The sequence below is a fragment of the Centrocercus urophasianus genome, unplaced genomic scaffold, assembly GCF_019232065.1.
Source record: "Centrocercus urophasianus isolate 14NV4802_14NV808 unplaced genomic scaffold, USGS_Curo_1.0 seq_10, whole genome shotgun sequence".
Lineage (NCBI taxonomy): Eukaryota > Metazoa > Chordata > Aves > Galliformes > Phasianidae > Centrocercus > Centrocercus urophasianus.
Genome location: NW_024884142.1, coordinates 54,779,247 through 54,802,747, shown reverse-complemented (window position 1 = coordinate 54,802,747; position 23,501 = coordinate 54,779,247). Strand labels below are relative to the sequence as shown.

Genomic DNA, 23,501 nt, shown 5'->3' with positions numbered 1-23,501 from the left:
GAAAAATTACGGTTTAAGATGAAAAACAAGAAGTCCAGAGTTACTAATCAACTTGTGGAAAACTGTCATTTATTTTCAGATTTACAAGACAAAAAAATATTTAACTTATTTACAAATATATACAAATACTAAAATGCATCTTATTATTTTGAAATAAACTGGCAGTATTTTTTTAGCAGTATTGCCAAGACACAGTACTTTCCTTTTTTTTTTTTTTTTTCAAAAATAAAAAAGATAATAAAGTGTTTCACCACATTTCTAACAAAACATCTGTAGATCCTGAATGAAGGAAGGAAAAGAAAATTTAAGATTCAAGTAATGCAAGCCATCAAAGAATATGGTATTATTAACATTCACAGTTTAAAACTCAGGGAAAACCTTGAAAAATTAATAAAATTTCGAGTCCTACACAATTTTATTTTAAAAGAGACTTCACTCACCTCATCTGACATTTTCACTAGAAGTGTTGTTAAAAATCTGGAAGAACAAGAGTAAGTATTTAAATAAAACACAGTTTAGGCTTCCTCCTGTTAACAATTCAAGAATGGCTCATACTGTGCTAGGAAGATAACTTGCCAAAACCATTTTTTTTAAATTCAGTACTTTGGTGAGGAAGTTTGGAAGTCTTCAAACACTGAGGACAGAAGTCATCAGGGACAGTATTTAAAATGTTATTAGAACCCACATCCAGAGTTTTCTTTTAAATTTGAAATTAAGACATTTCAAAATAGTTATTTCTGAAAACTCCTAGGAATGCAGAAATGACCAAATAGCACAAGGGAATCATAAAATTAACCTTTTTTTTTCTTTTAAACAAATAGCACAATAGCAGAAAGCATGTTTTGGTTTGGTTTTCTTCATGGAAGGATTAATGTCCTAAAAATCCTTTGTGGCACATCTGACAATATATATGTCAGGATGGATCACAATCGACGCAGATTCTGCTTGCTTTTCTTAGTCCCAGGGAGGGTTCCCAGCTTAAAGCTTGATTTCACTGGTTTGCCAGTCATACAGTCACTGGAGCTGTGGTAGCTGCACATGCATTTGGTACAGAAGTCAAAGCCACAACTTTCACGATTGCACATTGCTCTCTGCAGATAGGAGTCGTACTTTGCAGGTGAGCCACAGCGATTGCAGACTTTGAAGCTTTCAGTGTTTTTCAAGGTCTTGGCTGCCTAATGGAAGAAATACATTAAGTCATAAACGGAGGGTAAACACACACTGCAAACGTTCCCCGACATCATTAATGTGCCACAAAATAAATCATGATTGCTCTCACTCTAGAGAAAGAAATTACACACATACTAAGTTTAATTCTGGTTGCACCAGATTTTCATGGGAGACTGGACAGTCTTCAGGTACTTTGGACAGGATGAGAAGTATGCAGATTTTCATTATTTCAGCTTGAAGGACAGTAAGACTAAATGCAAAGCTGTAAGAAAAGCAGCCCAAATCCAAGTTCTGAAACCTCCAAACCTCATCCGAGAATAGTGACTTTTAGCTAACTTCAAAAAGAAAAAAAAATTCTGAATCCCACTGAAAGTATTCATTTCACTTTTCAAAAAATGAACTGGTTGCTTAGTGTTTGAAACAAGAAACTGCCCACTGGAATTGAAGTAAAATTGACAGATTGTCTTGGATTGCATAATTTGAAAACGTGATTCATTATAAACCCATGGGAAATAGAAGGAAATGACTACACTTGTTATGACCAATGGAGGCCAATACTGAAGCCAAAAAAAAAAAAAACCAAAAAACAAACCATTGAGCCATTTTGATGATACTAATTACAGGGAGGAAAAAATTGATGTAAAACATCCCAGTGTATTAATGTTCTCCATTTTGTTTCTGTTACTGTCTTTAAATAGGTTCAAAAAGCAAAATTGGGCAGCTAACAGTCATAGCACGGCCTGGGTTGAAAAGGACCATGATCATCTAGTTTCAACCCCCTTGCCACACACAGGGCCACCAACCACCAGATCGGGCTTCCCAGAGCCTCATCCAGCCTGGCCTTGAATACATCCAGGAACAGGGCAGTTACAAGCACTTCAAGTGGGAGATGCTTTACAAGTTGAACAAAAACCCCCAGTTACCTCAGAGAACTCCATGAGCCTGCTGTAATTTTTAGACGCTTTGGATCTGCTGCCTTTTTTACTCGGGCTGTTTGGTGGGGTTGCTTTCTGAACTGAAGCTAAAGCCGCTCGGTAGAGAACATACTCCCTTGTTGCAGCATGTTCTGACGTCTTAGTGCCACTCTAACAAAGAGAAAACAAAAGAAACATTTAAGAGATGTATCTGGTAACTGTTTATAGGCTATAGATCAACTTTTTGTTTAATAGAAATCAAAAACTTTACAGTTCACTTTCTTATTAATACATCATAAATATTTAAGCAGAAAATTCAATTTAGGTTTTAAAGCACAAAGCAATATTTCCACATATTTGCAGAGAACGGGAATGCTTTTACATTTTCTTTCTGAAAAGTAAACTCCTCCCTTCTTCTGATTTTGTTTGCATTTTTTGTTGTTGTTTTCTTTTTTTTGTTGGTTTTTTTTGTTTGTTTGTTTTTTGTTTTTTTTTTTTTAAAAAGAAAAAGGTACAATGGTAGGGGGAAAATGAAGTTTTGTGGGATGAATGTTTCTATCAGAGGTGTCCAACTGTTCCTCTACAACAGGCTGGCGTCAATAAGTACTACCAAAAGCTCAGCGTAGTTGACTACCTCATTCTGTGGCAGACACCAAGCCTTGTTTTACTATCTTTTCACCTATCGGGAAAAACACAAAATGCTTCTGGTGTTCTGGAAGAGTTCTGCCTTGGTAGAGTGATAGATATAGCTCTGTATAGTTCCATAACTAGGTCTTGTATCTATTGTTTCATCCAAAAAATATACAATGATAGTAGCTCAAAGTAGTGGAAAAAGGTTTGTTTGTTTGTTTTTGTTATTTGTGGTTGACCACTTCAGACTGCTGCTTGAAAATGAGCATCTCTGAGTCCCTCTTTCCTGAATCAATGGGGATGCTAAAGCAGCAAGCCTCTATGGAGGCTCCTAGTGAGTAGTGCTGGAACCGACACTCCTTTCTTCTCTAAACAGGACTTGTGGAAGAACATCCACATCTCTTGGGGCAACTTTCTCAGTAAACACCCCTTGGGCTGTAAAAACAGTTTATACAGTACAAGTGAAGTGACCATCAATACGTGAGATAACAGGGCATCCTAACAGCACAAACTCCAGCACACCAGTGAAACTCTTTCCAATCTAAGAATCTCTTTGATTGCTTAAGTCTGGGAAGATTCCTGGAATAACAAAGACACACCACTGTTTTATGCTTAAAATATCCTATAAGTGCAGAAACTTACAGAAAGGTTATCCAAAGCTTTACTATACATTTGGAAACCCCATTTATCTTCTTGCAAAATCTTCTTCCATGTTGTGCTGACTTTGGCAAAACTGTAATGACAATACAAACATATCAATTACCTTCTAAGAAAGCTGGAATACTCATTTATTTTTTCCATACACAAATGGGAAACGTCAACAATAATTGTCTTGTCTTTCTAGGAAGACATACTGTCTACAAATACAACCATTCTTGAATTAATGAAATGGAAGGGATCTTAAAGATAATCTAGTTTCAATCCCTCTGCCATAGGCAGGACTGCCATCCACTGGATCACGCTGCCTGGAGTCCCATCCAATCTGACCTTGAAGGGCTCCAGGGACGGGACACCCACCATCTCTCCATGCAGCCTGTGCCAGGGCCTCACTGCCCTCTGAATACAAAATGTCTTCCAAGCACTAGGCTCAACCTCCCCTCTTTTAGCTTAAAGCCATTTCCCTTTGTCCTGTCACTATCAGGCTGTATAAAACATTGGTCTCCCTCCTTTAAGCACTTGAGCTGCCTTTAAGTCCCCCAGGCTCCCTTTGCAAAGGAACCCATGCTTGCTGAGGCTAATGACTGCATTGTCTTCCAAGTACTTTTAATAAGTCTCACACTAATCTCTGTAACTTTGCCAGACAATACATGTGTTATGTGAGAATAGGTGGTTTACTTTCCCAATGAAATACCAAGATTGATATACTTACTTTATTAAGTCCATCTCACCAAGATGTCTTAAGATGCTTGCTAATATGTGCTTCAGGTTCTTTTGGAAGAGTTCAGCAAGAACGTCTATTCTATCTAATCCCATTTTCTTTCCAATTAAATTACGAAGTTCAAAATGTTCCCTGAAAACAATTCTGTCAAAATCAGTCCAAGATTTGAGATTTCTTTTACCACTTTTTTTCAAAGTTGAGCAAATCATTTCTTCATAATGGCTTACAGGTAACAAAGTCTTCTTGGACAACTGTACTTGGAACTCATTCTTCTCCAGGCAGTGCTGTGGTGTGCTACAGAGATTTCCAGACAAGGGCAGGCTGTCCTCTTGTTCTGTTGCATCACTGTATTGGCTGCTTAACATAGAGGAATAACCACTGTCCTCATTAAGTTTACTATTTTCCAGTGCCTCCATTTCATAGACCCCTTCATCAAATCTTTGGGTTACGTGTTTGTTTTCTTTGTTATGTACAGGCTTTCCTTCATCTTCAGGATCTAGATTTCTGGAGGCTGCATGGTACAGTTCACTCAGTATTTTCTGATGCTCTTCATCACAGCTTCTGTAAAGCTTTTCCCCAGATTTCAAAGGACAGGGTTCCTCTGGTTTTGTTTTCTCTGCAGATTTTACAGGTGTGAACCCACCATGAAGAGCCGTTCGATCGAAATCACATTTCATTTTGAAAGAGTGATTAAAGTTCGATTTCATTGCTCTGTTTGTATTCTGCAGGTAATAAAAGGGAACATATTAGTGCACATCCTAAACTGCATCACAAAGTCTTTCTGTTGCCGTTTCTGGGAAGAGTGAATTTAGCTTCCATCCAATTAACCCTCTAGAGCATACAATGAGTGGAACCAAAAGCTTGATCAACCACTCAAAGCTAGAGCTTGATGCTGCATATAGGTGGAATGAGGTAACAGTGACAGAGAATGATTTACACTGCCATCATTCCACTGGTTTTACGCACCAGTGCTTCCCATTCCTGCCATTGCGCAATGATATGATGGAGACGCTTGCTCTTTGGTAGCAGCGGCTCCGAAGGCCATAGGAGAAAGCACAGCGGCCCAGTAAGGAGCAGAGCCATCCCAGGGCTGCCCGAAAGACTGGCACCCCAAGGCCAGAGGGAATGCTACTGATGCAGGCAGGCACCACGCAATTTTGGAAAGGGAAGGGGGCGAAGGGCACAGCAGAAATGAGCCAGACCACGTGGAGGCGTGGGGGCAGTAGTAGTGCTCAAGGTGAAGTAAGGTTACAGGCGTGGTTTTTGGCGGGTGAGAGGCAGAGGCGCGGGGACTGGTGAGTGCTGGAGGAAATGGGGCCCGCGCTGCCCGCTCCCTCCCGCCCGCCAAGTGCGGGGCTCTTCCGTGCCGAGACTGCGGGGGGATGGGCACGGGGAGCCAGCACTGCTGCCCAAACCTGCGGGGAAAGCATTTCCCTTATGCTTCGGAATTGTTATGAAAGACAAGCTCCTCCATCCGAGCTGATGTTTAATTTAGGGAATTCAGGTAATTTCAACAGATTGACAAAAACTATAAAAAAAAATGGAGCTCCTTCAATGCACTTCGGAGAAAAGCCTACTCCTCCATACCTACGTGCCGAGGAAAATATGGAACGAATCCACCTCTGCCTTTGTACAACTAAAGCCAGAGGCAGGATACGCGGCTCCCTCACCCCTTCCCCCACAACGAGTACCGGAACCCCAGAACCGGGCCCACAGCCCGCGCTGTCAGCAAGCGGCTCCCGTTCGGCTGGGATCAAGGACACGGGGGCAGGGAACCGCGCTTTCCCCTAACCGGTTGCTTTTCCCCCCAAATGGTGGTAACGGGGCGGCGGCAGATGCCTCCCGTCGACGGCGCGGCCCCGCGGGAGGGAGGGAGACAGAAGCGGCGCTGCCCGCCGCTGGGATGGGCGCCCCGCCGCACGGCACAGCCCGGTCCCAGAGAGGCGGGCTTGGGACAGGCAGCGTCCCGCATGCGGCGAGGCAGAAGGACCGGAGCGTCCCGTGGTTTCCATTCATCGCTATCCCATCCCAGCGCCGGCCGTAGGGAGAGAGCAGGCAAGGCTCAAGAACCCCCATTTCCAGTGCCCCTGACTCATCCCCGCGCATTTCAGCCGGTGGTCCCCACCCCACCGCCCCATCCGTCCTCGCTGCCCAGGAGTTCGCACCGCAGAACTCCCTGTGCAGCTCCGAGTCCGGCGCCACCCCGCCCCGAGCATCCCCGCACGGCGCGGCGCAGCCGGCGCTCACCTGCAGCGCTGCAGCCACCGCGTCCCGCAAGCTGAAAGTGCGCGGCCGCCCTTGCCGGGTACTTTTAAAAACTTTGAATTTGGTACCAAAAGAGCGCCAGCCAATCGGACGCCGCCGGTTCCGGCCAAGCGGCCAATAGGGAGGAGGGCACGAGGCGGGGGCCAATCCGAGGCGCGGCGAGCGAAGCTGGCCGCCTTCCCATTTTCCCTCCTCGGCAGGCGGGGAGAGAGAAGAGTGGTCGGGCGGTGGCGCGCGCGCGCTCCGCGGAGGTGTGGCCGCGAGCATCTCCCGCCCGGCCGCGCTCGCCCCTCGGTCCCGGCAGCGCGGGAGCCGCGTATCGCCCTGTCTGTGCGAGCAGACCCTGCTTCCGGGCGCTGCTGCGCTCCTCCCCCGCCCTGCCCGCGTGGAGGGTCTCCTACTGCTTGTTTAAAAGAATGAGTCGCTACAGCAATGCTGTGACGCGTCTGAGTGCTACTGCCGCCTTCCTCCATCTCCATTCATTTTCAAGTGGATGTGTATGGGACAGTCACAGCATCTCTCTGCATGCATACGGTATGAATTCATCATCAGTGAACAAGAGTTCCAGGGAAGAATGTGTTGCATGGACTGCATACCTCATCACCTCTCTTCCCCACCGCTGACACAGGGAGGAGGATTTCTTTTTAAGTATAATGGGCACTAGTAGTTGTTGGCATCCTGAGAACAAACTGGAAGTAAGAAGGTACCCCACCACCCTTACAGTGCATCTCACAGCTCAGGAAGGCCACACGTGCAGTGAGACTACGGGGGCTACTCCTCAAGTAATGCCTCCATGGCACCCAGAAAAAAATAGCACCCATTGACATTCAATGATGCTTGCTGAACATTGATAGCCATCAACCAGTGGATGTGAGCACAGTGAGGGTTGAGGGGTGTGTTTCAGCAGCGGCAACAGCGGGTCAACCTCTGCTGATGACTTTTACAAATGCAGCACGCAGGCTTCTGTTCGCTGCTGCCAAATGTGCACAGTTAATGGCGGTGACTATGTTGAAAAACTGTTTGTAGTTCAGAATTTGATCTATCAAATATTATCATTGTGTACTTTGCATCTGTCATAGTTGCCCTGGAAATAAACAGGAGGCATAACTTTCGGAGCAACCTACATACAAATCTTGCATTAAAACTAATACAGCACATAAAAGAGACTTCAAACCTTTATGGCATAAAGTCTGCACTGGCAGACCAGAGAGATCCCTACACTGTTATAAGCACACCCTGAACAGAACTCAGGTGTGTTCATTTTTAGATGCCAGTCAGCCACCTGCCAGAATCACAGGGTCCCTGTGTTCCTGACTTTTCTCACGCTAGCCCCTGGCCAAGCAATGAAGCACCCAGAATCTGCTTAGGAGACAGAAAAAAGCAGGGAGATTGTGGGCCTGGCAGGGCTGGACCAACAAGGCCCCACACGGGATATGAAAGGAAACTTTATGGCGGCAAAGACCTTAACTAACATTCATGGGGTTCATGCATTAGTCCTAGAGCTAAGCCAGGCTGATGTCCCTTATGCACCTAGAAAAATACAACGCTAAGAGAGAAGGAATCTCACACTCCTTTCATCACCTGGTAGAATAGAACCTGGCTTTAAATCAGGAAGAGTGCAGTAATGACTCTGTTTGCAGCACTGATGTGGTAGGAATAAAGACTTCAGTCTTAGATGCTGATCCCATCAATCTCTAAATATTTTAAATACAAAGAGTGTACCAGCAGATCTGCTGGTAAATCTAGACATAGGTAAGGTTTCACACTTATCAACAGGAAGTGTGTACCTCATCTAACATACACAGGCATGTCAACATCTTAAGGTAATATATACAACCCCTTTAATTTAAATATTTGGAACTTGGTCTTTCTTACCATGCTACGTTTGCTAGAAAACAAAGCTGATAGAGTCGATACTTGTTTTTGAAATGCATCCATTCAAACTGCAATCTTGAAATGAACAACACAGTGGGATTGAGTGTACTCTCAGCAAGTTCACTAATGATAGTGTGCTGAGTGGCACAGTTCAAACAATAGAAGGGAGGGACACCATCCAGAGGGACTTGGACAAGCAAAAAAAGCAGGCACTCAAGAATCTGATGAGATTCAACAAAGCCAAGTGCAAGTTGTTTTGCTTGGGTTGAGGCAATCCCAGATATGAGAACAGACTGGGAGACAAACTCAAAAGCAGCTCAGTGGAGGATTTGGGGATTCTGATGGACAAAAAGCTGTACATGAGACAGCAGTGTGCTCTTGGAGCTTGGAAAGGCAGCTGCATCAAAAGAGGGATGGCCAGCAGGCAAAGAGCAGTGATTGTCTCCCTCTACTCTGCCTTTATGAGGCTCCATCTGGAGTACTGCGGAGCACAGTAGGGATATGGAGCTGTCAGAGCAGGTCCAGAGGAGGCCATGAAGACAAACAAAGGGCTGGAGCACCTCTCTTATGAAGAAAGGTCAAGGGAGTTGAGCTTGTTTAGCTTGGAGTAGGCTTGGGAAGATCTTACTGTGGCTTTCTAGTACTTGAAGAAAGCTTACAAGCAGGACATGGACTGACATTTTATATGGTCTGAGAGTGATAGGACAAGAAGGAATGGCTTTAAACTAAATGAAGGTTCATTTAGGTTTGATGTTAGGAAGTTTTTTTACTCAGAGGAAGGTGACAAGCTGGAATGGGTTGCCCAGAGAGGTTCTGGATGCTCCATCTTTGGAGGGGTTCAGGGCCAGGTGGGATGGGACCTTGGGCAGCCTGGTCTAGTGGCTGGCAACACTGCCATGGCAGGGGGTTGGAACTAGACAATCTTTAAGGTCCCCTCCAACTTAAGCTATTCTTTGATATGATAAACTGATAATGATCAGTTTTGGTTTTTCATTCCTTGTTAAATTTTATATAGCATGCTTAGCCATGTTTCTATAAGCTAACTGTAGCAAACTCCTGCATTTACTTCTTTCTTACTCTAATTTCTTATGCTAATAAGTCTCAAAGTAAACAACTGTATTCAAGGTCATATTTTGCTTAGGTTCTCACTTCGTATTTACTGGTACTTTGAATACATTCTGTGTGTGTATACACACATATCTACAATGAATGATGGGCTAATGTAGCATGGAGTTTTGTATTATCACAAATACTTAAGACTGTAAAATGCAGTCTTATTTAACCTCAGATAGGACTTTGTACCTATGTTAGTACATGAAAAAGGCAGTTCTTATGCTTTGAACAAACGTTTTAAGACGCTGTTAAACTGAACAGTTTAAAGCAGTGAGCAGTCACTCATATTACGTAAACTTGAGAGGGAAAAAAAACTGCAGATCCAATTAAAAACAATAAACTGTATAGAAATAGAGACTGAAATTCTATCAGCCTTCAAGACAGCCATCCTATTTTGTTGGTTTTTTTTTTTGTTCTGACACAAGAACAGAAACATTCTTTTTAAAAAGAATTCACAAAACTAGTGACTTTTCTCCTAGAACTCTTGCTGGAACAAGGAATCTTCCTATACAATTCCTTCTGCTTGATTTACAAGAACTCCCTCTCCCATACCACGTACAAGGCATTAAGAAATCTGCAGATTAGTAGTGTGTTTATGACTTTCTTTGTATTACTAAACAAAATAGGATTTCTTTTTTTGTTATCTTGACTAAGCTATTTGACACTGTGGTGACATTGAAATTATTGTTTGAACAAGACTCGGAACTAGAAAAAACTCATTTTTAATGCATACCTTTTGAGAGTGGTGTATCAGTATCTTCTCAGTGGAGAAGTTAAAAACTGCAGTTACATCTGGCCCAGTCAAATTTACTTTAAGCACACTGCAGCAGCAACAAGGTGTTTTACTCAACAAGTAAGAATACTGTTTATCACCACGAGGAAACCAGCTTTCATTATCTGAAAAGCAGTTCTGTTGTCTGAATAGTGCTCCAAGGAGTTCTTTTGCAGGCGAATATCTCTACCTGTAGACATGGCTTGACAAAGTGCAAGATTCATTTTTCATGTCCTGAAATAATTTCCATTAAAGATTCATAATCAGCGTATTCCTTCAGAGTTTGTATCATTTCATCTAGCATTTCTTCCCCTAACATGAAGCACTCTGTATGATGCACTGATCTGCTTATCCTGTGGTCAGTAATCCGGTCCTGTGGAAAGTTGTATGTTCTGATCTTCTCCGATCTTCCTTTAGTTCCAATCTATCAAACAAGAAGAATCAAGTTTACAACACTGATTAAAAGCCTTCTTGTAGGAAGAGTGAAATACTGATTAAGCATTTAAAATGAAATTTTTTTCTTTCTTACAAATACATAGTATCTGTTATGTAGTGCTTGGACTAGATCGGTAGTCACACTAATTGCTCTTAAACCTGTGAAAGAACACAGGAGTTAACTCCCAAGAACGTATGCTCATACAGAATTAAATCTTCACAAAATGAAACTTACTTGAATCTTTCGAACACTGTTTCTCTTTCTGGTTTCTTCTTCTAGTTTGATGTTGTACAGTTTAGCACAAAGCATTTGCATAGCCTTCTCTTTGTTTCTAATTTGAGATCTTTCTTGCTGACATTCAGATGTGACCCCTGCCAAAAACATAATGAGAATTAACACTAAACTGGAACATATAAAAAAGAGTTTGCAATTTCTAGGGATTTTTATTATGAGGAAAAAAAATGTATATTTGGACAAGGAAAGTGAAAGTCCAGGCTCCTTCATGTCTGATGATACTTTGGGGACAGAACTGCTAACTGCAGGCTGAGTTGTGTTTTGAGCTTTATGGCAGAAGAAAATAAATTTATTTTGGTATATTGAACAATGAAATAAGTGATAAACTTCTAAAGATATCTGTAATTTTTTTACCACAGTTCTAGGAAATTTAGCAGTAAAACAGCAGGAATGTACACTAGATAGTGGCTATACAGAACATACAAAAAAAAAGTATGGTCTCTTCTAAAAAATATACAATTCAAGTTAAGACAGTGAATGAACAACCTAAGAAAAGAGCAGGAAAAATAAACACAGGAAGAAGATGGTACAACCTAATTTCTATTTGGAAATGCTGTAAGTAACTCTGGTAAGATTACAGTAGACTGATACTTAATTACTTAGCATTAATGTATGAAATACAAGTTTTGTTGTCTTAAAGCAAACTTTAAGAACAACTTTTGGGGTCACAGTGAAGACTTGTAAATGGAGTTGGGATGACAGAAATTGAAAATTTGAAAGAACACTTGAAAAGCAAGAGAGATTATGAAGATAAATAAAAAAATTTCAGATTAGGTGAAATGCAAAAAAAAAAAAAAAAAAAAAACCCACGAATACCCCTATGCACTACTCCTAGCACATAAACACAAAAAACAATTGCAATACATTTTAATATTTTTATTAAAAAAAACCCTAATAACTGCCTTCAGCAAAAGCTAAGACCATTTGCTGCTTTTTGTCTGCACATTTGGAAAAAAACAAAACAATACAAAATTCTTCTAATCTGAGTACTTTTTTGTCACTGTGTCTTAAGTAGAATGCGAATATCTTCACTATTTACCCTCCACTTCACTGAGGTGATGCAACAAGTGTAGAGTGGATTTATGTATTCAATAAATGCAAAGAAATGGGTGGCAAAAACCTGGATATGCAAAGATAAAGTGTACTCAGGATTATCCTGAGGCTGTAAAGCCTGACTAATGTTTGTGGAGGAGAAGAGGAAAAGTTAAAAAGCAATGAAAGTCAAAGGCAGATGTTGTGGATTGCTCAAAAGGAGGTTAAAAGCTTAGAAACAGCAATAAAAGATACGATAGCTGACATCAGGTAGCATTTGAGGGTGTATCTTATCCCTCTTACATTTCCTAACCTGAGCCCTGGGGATGGGTGTTGTAATCATGTCTGCAATCCATAGGAAAGGAGCCAGAAGACAAATGGAAGCTGGCAACCTAAGCACACTCTGCAACGGATGACACTTAAAACTTACTTACTTACTCAATAAGGAAAAAGAGCAACCTCTCTTTCAGAGAACAGTCAAGAAAAAGTACATCCTAAGATTTTAACTTCTGTTTTTCAATTTCTTTTCCATTAGTTGAAAGCTTAATATAAAACTTTTTTTATAAATTGATTTTAATACTTCATGAGTGTCACATTTAATGGAAAAACTGACAGCTTACCTACTGAGGCCTTAACTATTACAAATAAGGGTAAGCACAAGACACTGACTTTACAACAGTATAGAGATTTTCTGCACACACAAAAATAACACAAAAACTTTGCTCTTCAGTTAACCAGGTTTGAAACTGTTCTTTCAAATAACACAGTACAAAGGAAACCATGACCGTATTTTTACAGTGTAGTTCTTATAGTAAGGAAAACTGAAGCACCTGTTGGAATATGAACTATCCGTACAGCACTGTCTGTGGTATTGACATGCTGCCCTCCAGCTCCACTAGCTCTCTTTGTTTCTATTCGCAAATCTTTTGGATTAATTTTCAGCTCCATCTGTCATGGGAGACAAACAGAAAAGAAGTCAAATATGCACAATTGGTTTATTTTATAAAACATATTCAGGCAAGATCAAACAAATATTTTTTTCCTAAAGTTTGAGTGGTAGCTCAGATCCACTTATAAAAAGCGGGGAAATCCATGAGCACTAATCTCCTCCCTCTTCTGAAAGTTCTACACTCTCCCTCAGACAAGTTAAGCAGTATTTGAACTTGACTGGATGGGTTTCACATAAAAGAGAACATAGTGACTTTGTTGGCTCTGGAATGGGGTGGTGATCTCTGGGAGGAAGTAATGAAACAGCTTAGGGACAAGAAGAAGGAATAAAATATTTTGGCAGTTTGCTAAGACGAACATCCAAAGTTTTAATTATTAGCCAATTATTTAAAACCAAGCAAATTTGCTAAGGATGAATTGTCACTTATGCAATTTGGAAGGGGAAAATGAGGATACTAAAAAATAAGTAAGAGGGATGCTAAAACAAATATCTACATCCTCTCTAAACTAAATTAGTCTTTTGCCACTGCATCCACTGAACATGCAAGGCACAGTTACAGTATATTTTCAAGTGACAGTGAAGTAAACTGCCAGTGAGTTTGAGATAACAATTATGATGAAATATAGAAATTATTTATTTTATTCCCTTAGGCAAAAATAAGCAATCAAATACAACTTAAAACTTTTAGATCAAAAAGCAAAATCATAATTAAGAGAGAACAACTAGACAGACAGAAAAGACTTTGGTACAAGCAATATGGCAAGTAAAAGCATTGCTTATGGTAATACCTGTTATACTAAAAATAAATGTTACCTCAGTGGGTTGGGGTAATATTGCAACAGTCATTGTGCTGGTGTGAATGCGCCCTTGTTTTTCTGTCTTTGGCACACGCTGAACACGATGCACTCCTCCTTCAAATTTCATGTACTTGTAAGCATCAAGGCCTGCTATACTGGCAACTGCATGTCTTAGGCCACCTTAAATAAAAAACAGTTGTAGAAGTGTAAACAGCATTGGCTACATGTTATTACATTTCAAGCATACTGAGGCATCATTGTTGTTTATTTCTTAAAACTACATATTTATCATTTTGATGCTTGAGTAGGATTACATAAAAAATGCAAGAGAACTCCAAAACATACATTCTCACACTATATATCAAGTAAAGGACAGTCAAGTTCTTCTAACAGAATCCAATTAAATTTTTTATACATACATAAAAGGTTGTTTATGAGCCATGCACACATACAATACTTCAACTATAGCAGAAAACTGACACCAATTGTAAGTTTATGTAAAGATCAAGTTTTGAGAGCCACTTTCAGTAACTATATCAAATTCTTTTGAGTAGTATTTGAGAACCTCAACATGTAATGGATACAGAAAAAAACCATCACAGTAAGTCTATGGACTTACTGTGGGACATCTGTTTGTTTGTTTTTTTTAAATTATTCTTCCCCATTCTCTTTTACGCCTCACGTTTGTTCTTCCATTTCAAGTTTTTACTCCATCAGAATTAGCAGAGCTCCTGCCCCCTTACCCGCATATTAAGCAAAATATTTGACAGCAACACACTGAAAGTTAGCATAGAATGTTCAGAATTGGAACTTTCAAACTAAGACCCAATACAATCAAGACAGAAAGTTTGTTGCAATACTAGTTGGCATTCTTCCTCCTCCTTGTTTACCAGAGTGCAATCCTTTCAACTGTGCTAGTAGAACTGTTTGAAAGATTACAGAACTGATGGCACTGTGAATGTCATTATTATTATTATTATTATTATTATTATTATTATTTTAACTGCTTTGTTTTTTTAATTCAAATCAGTTCCCAGATCCCATTCTCAGCAGAACAGGTGGTGTGCCAAGGGAGATACTGAAAAAGAGAAAACCTTGAAAGAATATTGCTGTATAAGTCTTTGAACGTAAAAGCACAGCCCAGGAAAATGAGAGGCACATACATACTTCTCAGAAATACCATTTTAGGCTCTCTAGGTTAGGGGACAAGGTAACAGCTTTATAAAAAGAAAGATGAAGAGAACATAGAATGTGATATCACTGCACACTACAGAAGTCAGTCATCAGCCAGAATGCAGGCGAGGTTTTTCACTACTACTGCAAATGTTTTTGTTCTACAGAAATTTAATGCTCCCTCATAACTTTACTGAAACACATTACTTTTTACAGGTAGGTTTGTCAAAATCAGCTGAAATTGCCTTTTTTCCTTACTTCCACCTCATTTTTGTCCCTGTGAATTCTAAAATTTTACTCCCACCTGTAGAGATCTATATTACTTTCCAATCAAATGCATCACTCAACACAAGCAGTTCTTGATTTATAGTCATTATCTACAACCAATTCTGTAAGACAAAACCATCACGATAAATATGACTCGGAAGCATGTATTTTAACTAATCAGAAAATGCATCACACACTTCAGTTTAAATCAGTAAGGTACTCTCTAACAGGCGCCATGAAATCTTAATTATTATGCAAACAGTATTCAAATAAACAAAATAACCCTCCTTGTAGAAGAAGATATATATAACCTAAGCAAACTGTGTATTTGTGTTTGCAGTGCTAGAATTAAAACATAGTTGCTCCTTCAGATGTAAAAGTACTAAAAAATAATAATAGTAAAAAATAAAAATTAAAAAAAAATCACAACAACAAAAAGATATAAGAAGCATTTTCTGCACATGAGGAAAAAGCCAAGCCAAATCCAATGTAAAAATAACTTGAATGGTACTCTAGGCAAAATTAACTATGTAATAAGCAGTTCATTGCAATAGCTAATGTTCTGTCTTTTCTCCCTCACTTGTCCTGGCATTAGTACATCTACAATGGGTACAGTATGCCTATCTGAGCTGCAGTTACATCTGTGATATGTTGAGGAGACTTTAAGTCTGTAGCAATGATTGTGCAACTGTGGTAATGTGGAGCTTAGTACAAGATGACCAAGAAACTAGCTTAAAACAGGTATTTATTTAGGTCATACTCAGATACACTATTACACTTCAGATACACTATTACCAATACACAGTAACTTCAGGTTTATCAAGAAACACAGTCAAATCCAAGAAAATTCAAACAAACCTTCTACCCGTTTTTTTTTTATTTTTTTTATTTTTTTTAATATTGCAAACATTACTTAGGCCTGTCAAACACAGCTAGCTCCTACTACCTATTGTTTGCCTCTAACTAAAAGCGTCCTCTCCATTCTGTAAAGCCAAGGTGCAACAAACAAGGAGCTTGAGCTCTGTTAGTTTCTTTATGTCACGTTATATTCAGACCACAACGAAGTTTGATATCTATGTTTCCACCTGCTGCTATAGAGCAAGGAGTAGAGGATAAACAATACCACATGGGACTGTGCTTTACTGTGCATGTTAAACCTCAAATGTGCTATTTCTCAGAGTCATTTCTGGTGGTGTGTCCATAATGTAAGTTAAGAGTGGATTCAGACTAATTCTTAGTTGCAGCCGTGCTTAACATTCACCTTATTAACCTCTTTGTGTTTAGATTCTGGAGCTCTTTGAAATGAGGAAGCTTGATCTTTTAGTACAGGACCTTCTTTTTTCTCATGCAGTCCATAAGAATTCAGTGTGGATGGGATATAATCACCAGCCATACCAGTGTATATCTTTAACTTGCTTCTTAATAAACCCTGGACCTAAGGAACTGTATAGGAATACGGTGTCTGTGCCATCTACAGTGGTTCTACCTTGCAACTTACTCCCAGCATCTCAAGTTTTGGATGTGTGTGTGGTCATAAAAACGAGTATGGTGAGGAAATGCATTTAAGAGGCAAACAAAGAATAAGGCTATTTTTTTTTTACTGCAAGTTTATATCCTCCTTCCCTAAATATTCATCTCATTCTATAGGCAAGTCCTCAGCAAGTCAGAATAGTTCTGACACGTATCTAACCCCATTAAACAACAAGCTTCAATAAGAAAAAAATGGTTAGATACGTATTAATTTATGACTCTGATTTCCAATTTCAGGCACTGAAAAGAATACTTCTGCAGGTTTGTGTTCGTTATCTAAGAATTCACCAAAAAGGTAGTCAAGCACAGCTCCCTTTCTCTTGTAATCTCAGGGCTGCTAGTTGAGTCAGATCTGCCTGAACTATCCACTAACAATAGGCAGCTTTTAAGCCAAATCAGCAGATTGATCCAATTAGCACTGCAGCCTCAAAACCGCTAATGGAGACACAGAAGAGATGTAAAGTTGGCAGCTGGCTATAAAGTGGGACTGTCCCTACTAAAGCTGACTTCTTCCGTAAGTCCCTCTTCTTCAGGTATGAAATAAAGAAAACTCCTCCCTTTCCCTCATATCGTTTATACTCATCTAACCTGTACCATGCTGATTCAATTTGCTTTTAAAAGCAAGTAAGTTTGTCATTGCAGAATCTAGTTCAGTTTCTGGTGAAGTACTGACTGAAGAGAGATTAGCTGTTCTGATGGATTACATCCTGTAATTTCCCAGCTCTTCCAACTACATCTTCAATGTTTCTCAAGCAAGCTGTTTTCCTTGTTTTTCTTTCCTCAATTAAAACAAAAATTTTAAATGATAATTTTTCATGTTGTTCGTTACTTTTTATCAATACCTATCTATCAGAAGAGTTAATAAAAACATAATTATAACTATGAACTGTTTGTAACTATAAAAAAGAAAAAAGGATGCTGATGAAAATACAAATAGTTTCAAGTACTAGATGCAAAACGTGTGAGCACCCAACTACCAATCCATTCCCACTGTAAAATACACATTACTGCCACAGCAAAATATAGGTTACTAAAATACACTAGCTTTACTTACCACACTATACATAACAGCAAGGCTGCAGATCTGTCAACACAGACTTAGCAGGTCCAGCCTGCTGAGAACTGTGACTAGCTATCTGTCAAAATGTGGTCCCTACCACCACTCGTGCACACCACCATATTTCAGACTGCAGTTAACCTGAGCTCACTGAACCTTCGACTGCTGGAAGGACATGAAGTCACATTTTTCTGCTTCCACTCTCTCCATGATTATTTCTCTTTCCCTCTGTTGTACTGGATCACCTGAAAACTGATTAATTTTTGTATGTAGTTTGTCTGCTGAATTAACTTGGTAATGAGGCTTTCAGCAATGATGGAAGTGTCAGTGCAGAAAAGCCATGTAGAGACAGCAGCCTGATTTTTGTGAAACAAATTTACACACCAGCTGGTACAATCAGTAAATTAATGTCCTGCCTCTGTTTGTTATGTAAACCTACCATGCTCTCTTTCTGTAAACACACTGCTCTCAGAGATGCAGAGAATCAACTTAACAGCTCCATCACCACATACAACAGTTTCTAATCTTCTTGCATTCAGCTACAAGTTGCTCTTTATTTTATGCTATTTATTTTTATAAAGGCACCTCTTTTCACTAGCATCAATAAGGTGAAAAACTGATAAGTTGAATTTTACTCAAAGGCTTTTTTAGGTGATCATATGTTTTAGTTCTCCTCTCAAAGTTTCAGCAACTCCCTCACTTTGTGTATCCATTAGCTGTTACATGAGCTATATCCAAACATCTCCTTTCCCTGTACAATTCTCAATTTCTTTTTACAAACACAGGTTATATAAAACTAAAACATAACAGCATGACCTTCTGAATTTCTTATCTGCAAGCCCTTAGTTTCATTTCTGTTTTTTTGAAACTACTGAAAGAATTTTTTTTTTAGTATGTTATTATTTTAATAGCGCTTCTCAAGTGGGATATCACTCTCAAATACAGAAGCTGAAGAAAATTGTACCCAGACATTCAATCTCTGCTTCTAAATATAATTTCCCAGAAATTTGTTTCCTGTAGTCAGGAAATTCATATGGCATAAGAATTAATTTTTCAGCTTAAATTAGAATGTTACAAACAATTACCCTTTTTTTTTTTGGTAAGATACTGACCTATTTCACTGGGAAAATATTCTAGTATTTCAAATTTCCACTTTTTATAGGCAGCGTATCGTCGATACATATCAAATATCTCTGAAGTGAACAGCATCGCTTCTTGTCCTCCAACTCCAGCAGTTACTTCCATGACAAGACCACTGTTTGTTTCTTCTGAAGGAATCAAAAGCAATACTATCTGTGAATGCAAAAACACTCATCTAAGATCTGCCCCTTCAATCCAGAACTGATATTGTATAAAATGCCATGCAATAATTTATCTACTCTGCATTCTCCTGCATTAACTCACAGACTCTCCAGAATCTGCTTTGACAACCCTTGAATTAATACACAGGAACTGGGAGGGGAGGATGCTGCATTGCCAAAAGCCTCCCTGGGTCTGTTTGCAGAAACAAAAGATTTATTTCAAGACCCACAAAACTTCATAGAACTTTTCATCAATTAGAAGCACTGCACCAGTTGCACACCATAGGATATATAATGATTCTTGCAAGAAAACAAAACTTTTCCATTCTCATTAGATTCCTCTTTAAACCAATACCAACTTCAGAACTAAGAAGATGCTCTGGATTACATTTCAACACCAATTCAGCTATATTATTTTTATTTATTTAAAGGTGAGATGGCTTTATTGATCTGTTGGATAAAGATATACCAGAATATTAGAACCAAAAACTATATAATAGTTCTGAAGGATTGATTAAAACTCTGTATGACTTATAAATAATTTTCAATCATCCTTCTTTAGTAGTACTAGGTGATGTCTCTTTCTACTTCAGCTTTCCCTTTCTTCTTTTAGCATATATCATAAATATCTACTAATAAATAAATACCTATTTTTTATAGATATTTATAATAATATGACTGCTCCATTGCTGCCAAAAGAACAAAGAACGTGAGTTACAGTCTATTTCTACTAACAGCCAGCCAGCTTCTAGTTTACCAGTAGCATTAGGAACATGTCAGCAGTTTACATAAAGGTAACTATTTGATACAAATACCCATAGATACTATGTAGAACCTATACAAGGTAGCAGTCTAAAGCAGTTACATAGTATTACACTATTTTTTTCAAAACCATATCACGCAAGTTGAAAGTTCCTAACCAATAACAAGCCGAACACCCACAAAGGTACAACCAGAAGAGACAAACTACAGCACCCACCTATCAGGATGAACTGATAAAAAAAATTCAGCCACAGACTATCTATATGCAATCTGCATTTTTCATTTTCTTTAGGTAACAGACACTGGTTGAGGAGTACAGAGGCAGAGGTCAGGAGGGGGGAAAGGAGAAGAGTTCATCATACATATCTTATTTAATGAGAGGACAACTTGGCTTTGTTAACTTAGGAATGGCAAGGAAACAACAAGCTTTCAGAGGCAATCTAACCTGGTGTTTCAGTTCAGCGATCTCTTCTTCACAGGAAACGATTTCCCTTTCTGCAAGTTTCCGTAGATCTTCACTTTCATCTGGAATATTTGAGTATGGTTAATCCTCAAACTCAAACCAGTGGCACTCTTAGAAAACCTTCTGAAAAATAACCATCTGAAGAACTTACTCTCCAAAATAAACAAAATCACATCATATCTGTCAGAACATGTGATTAATGTTACGATCTAGAACAGTGACAAACAGTGTTCAGATGTTTCTACACCTGAAACACAAGCAATCCCACTTCGGCATAAGAAAGAAAACATAATTTACTGTAATGGTGGCCAAAATATGGAGAAGGCTGCCCAGGGATGTTCAGGGGTCTCACCCCTGCAGACAGCCAGACCCAAACTGCACAGCCCTGGGCTATGTGTGACTGCTCTGGGCAGTGGGCTGAGCCATTCCCTGACGGGCCTTCCAACCTCAGTCACCCCAGGATCCTGGGGAACACCCTCCTGTATTTCACTGTGATAGGGACATCAAGGATCGAAGTGTAGAGTCCCACGATTAACATTTCATTAAAAGGACTCTGTGTGTAAAAACTGCGTATCAGTAGCAGTAACTTCAAGTACTCCATCTGTAAGAAGTTACTGTAAGGCAGCTGCAAAATTTCTAACACACTGCTGAAAGACATAAATATTCAGGAGTTCTCACATAAGAAGAACTTGTAATTTTAAGATGATACTTGACTGATCAACACTCATAATTTACAGTTAGACTTGTTTTCCTGTGCTACTGTTTGAATATGTTAAGATGTCCCTTCCTCCCACTCTCTGGTCACTATCAAATTTCAGACTTAAACAAAATACAGCTTAAACCACCTCTGACCTGTAGTAATTCAGCTCACTTGCCCAAAAGAAAACAAAATAAACCCTCCAAAAGGAGTAAATTACATACATAATGAAAGGGCGTGGAACACAAGGACAGAACTGCATAGTCAATGGCACAAGACCAAAACAAAAGATGCCAGCCACCATCTCTTTGTGCACAGCTGAGTCTGGGAGGTACCTTCACAGCAAATATACACCTTTTCGGTACTGTGATTCATGTGAGCAATTAACTACATTTAAAAATAACTTTTGTTGTCTTTAAAGATCACATTCAACATCTGGGGATTATTTTTTTCTAAATCACTTCTGCAAAAAGGGAAGGAAAAGAAAAAAAGCATGTGTAAATTGGTTTCAATAAAAAGTATGCTTTATTTACAGCTGGCAAGAAGCACACATGGCTGAGTGGCTGATGAACTGTGATACCTTAAACACATTAAATTGATCACCTGCATCCATCTACTTCTTTATTTTAGACTGACTACTGTCTGATCAAGGTCTAGCATTAAGGCCAACAGAATCAGATATTCACTAAGTAATTGTGAAGAACAAACCTATTTCATAGCACAATTGCATATTTTAATATAGAAATGTAAAACAAGCTCTAAAATCACTTAAGAGACATACGGTCTGATTTTTGGGTGGCCCTGTGTGGAGCCAAGAGTTGGAATCGATGATCCTTGGGCAGTGATAGGAAAAGGGGGAATGGTTTTAAACTAAGATGGGAGGTTTAGGTTAGATATTAGGAGGAAGTTTTTTACAGAGAGGGTGGTGATGCACTGGAATATGTTGCCCAGGGAGGGGATGCCCCATCCCTGGAGGCATTCAAGGCCAGGCTAGATGTGGCTCTGGGCAGCCTGGTCTGGTGGCTGGCAACCCTGCACATAGCAGGGGGGTTGAAACTAGATGATCATCGTGGTCCTTTCAATCTAGGCTATTCTATGATGATTTTATGATCCACGTGGGGCCCTTTCAATTTTGCATATTTTATGATCCTATTACATAGAAATATTATTAAGGATGAGCTGCAAAAGTGCTCACAGTGACCGACCAAACCCTTATGGTCACTTTGCTTAAGATCAACATCAGGTTGAAGGGAAGGGTTCAGAAGGGAGACAAAAATCCTTCACTCTATTTCCACATAACAGAAACTAACAGCTTTGGGCCAACTAATAACTTTTCCAACTGAAGCATTTCTCTTTTTTTCACTCCACGTCGGAAGAGAATGAACTGGGGAGAAAAAAGGAAAAACATTTTCCTTTCGAACATCGTTTGACATCTCCTCCAGCCAAAGCAACGAGAGATTTTAGCACTACTGTGCAGCCCCGAGCGCGTCCCCGCGGAACGGCACGCATCCCACGCATGCGCAGCCGATACCCTTACAGGTCGGCAGTGCCACTCATTCGCCTGCACCCGCCCCCTCCGGGAGGCCACCCAATCACGTCGGGTTATGCAAATTACACCCCGCACCGCCCACAAGGCCTCACGGACTCCAGCACGCCCCGCCCATGCAGATCCCTGCTCTGCCCTCCCCTCCCCGTCGCGGCGGCCTGAGGCGGGACCGGGCACAGGCCTTTCGACGCGCCTCACCTTGTAGTGCCAGCTCCCGCGTGTCTCGCAGCTCCCGTTCCTTGTCACGCAGCCGCTGGATCCGCGCCGCCAGCTCCGTTCCGGCCTCGCCCTGCACCCGCGCCTCCAGGAGGCGGCTTAAGGAAGGGATGGCAAACAGTTCGTCTAAGCGAGGCCGGGCGCTCAGCCCACGCCGCGGCTGTTGCGGACGTATTGCCGCCGCGCTGCCCCTGCCGGACACAGCTTGGTGGTTGCAGGCAGGCAGTGCGATTGCCCGGCAGCTTCGGGCCGCGCAGAGAGCTCGCGAGAATAGTCCCATACCGGCTGAGGACTGCTCCATGCACTCAGCTCTTCCTTCGGCAGCCCATCGCGCCGGAGGTAACCGAAGGCGCTCGGCTGTTTCCCTTCCGGGTTTCCGGAAGCTGCCGAAGAGGCTCGGCCCCGATATCAGCCATTGGGGCTCCCGTGGCGGAAACGAACGAAGGGTTTCGGCTCTCTTCGTCTCGTGGAGGGGGGCTGTGCTCTCTGATTGGCCGGCGCTGACAGTGCGTGCAGTGGGGGCTGGGTGGCGTTGAGCTGAGGTCGGAAAGTGTACTGAAGAATAATATAGGTTATTGTAAAAATATGCAACTGGCATAAAACTTTATTAGGCAGTAGTTTATGTTCCGGATGTCAAAGTCACATCTTTGCCATTCTTCCATTCTTGTTTGTGTCTTAACGGAAGGACATAACCATACTTCACAAGTGAACTACCCTGGTGAGGTAGCAATAACCGCATCGTTGTACATGAATAAATCGTCATGGTCATGAGTGTTAATGCACCACTTTGAATAAAGCTCTATGACAAAAGTTATGACAGTAGTGTAGAATTAACTTACTTGAAGTAAATGTGGAAGTAAGCTG

At 40.5% G+C, this 23,501-nt stretch overlaps 2 protein-coding genes across 3 annotated transcripts; both read right to left on the bottom strand.

Annotated features, from left to right (window-relative positions):
• Nucleotides 1–141: 141 nt before the first annotated feature.
• FBXO5 (F-box protein 5) lies at nt 142–6,624 on the bottom strand. The gene is made up of 5 exons (XM_042816104.1): nt 6,340–6,624; nt 4,084–4,814; nt 3,357–3,447; nt 2,094–2,255; nt 142–1,175 (listed from the first exon to the last, which is right to left on the bottom strand). Exons 1-5 carry the CDS (start codon nt 6,622–6,624, stop codon nt 924–926), a joined length of 1,521 nt encoding a protein of 506 aa, XP_042672038.1. The 3' UTR covers nt 142–923.
• A 3,543-nt stretch (nt 6,625–10,167) lies between these two features.
• Nucleotides 10,168–23,033, bottom strand: MTRF1L (mitochondrial translation release factor 1 like). Of its 2 annotated transcripts, XM_042818821.1 has the most exons (7): nt 22,620–23,033; nt 20,161–20,240; nt 18,765–18,945; nt 13,642–13,805; nt 12,710–12,827; nt 10,788–10,924; nt 10,168–10,541 (listed from the first exon to the last, which is right to left on the bottom strand). In XM_042818821.1, the coding sequence occupies exons 1-7, from the start codon at nt 22,936–22,938 to the stop codon at nt 10,338–10,340; spliced, it is 1,203 nt and encodes a 400-aa protein (XP_042674755.1). In that variant the 5' UTR covers nt 22,939–23,033; the 3' UTR covers nt 10,168–10,337. The 2 variants fall into 2 exon arrangements, with proteins under 2 accessions (XP_042674755.1, XP_042674762.1); XM_042818828.1 differs by lacking the exon at nt 22,620–23,033 and having other exon boundaries at nt 18,765–18,920; nt 20,161–20,246.
• Nucleotides 23,034–23,501: the final 468 nt, after the last annotated feature.

Excerpts from the sequence above, each read along its gene's own strand:
- FBXO5 (XM_042816104.1), bottom strand. The coding sequence starts at position 6,624 with ATGCTCGCGGCCACACCTCCGCGGAGCGCGCGCGCGCCACCGCCCGAC. Across the intron at positions 4,815-6,339 it reads CGGTGGCTGCAGCGCTGCAG|AATACAAACAGAGCAATGAA; the intron begins GTGAGCGCCGGC and ends TATTACCTGCAG. Across the intron at positions 1,176-2,093 it reads GGCTCATGGAGTTCTCTGAG|GCAGCCAAGACCTTGAAAAA; the intron begins GTAACTGGGGGT and ends TTCTTCCATTAG.
- MTRF1L (XM_042818821.1), bottom strand. The coding sequence starts at position 22,938 with ATGGAGCAGTCCTCAGCCGGTATGGGACTATTCTCGCGAGCTCTCTGC. Across the intron at positions 10,925-12,709 it reads GATAGTTCATATTCCAACAG|GGGTCACATCTGAATGTCAG; the intron begins GTGCTTCAGTTT and ends TGTTTTTGGCAG. Across the intron at positions 10,542-10,787 it reads ACAGTGTTCGAAAGATTCAA|ATTGGAACTAAAGGAAGATC; the intron begins GTAAGTTTCATT and ends CTTGTTTGATAG.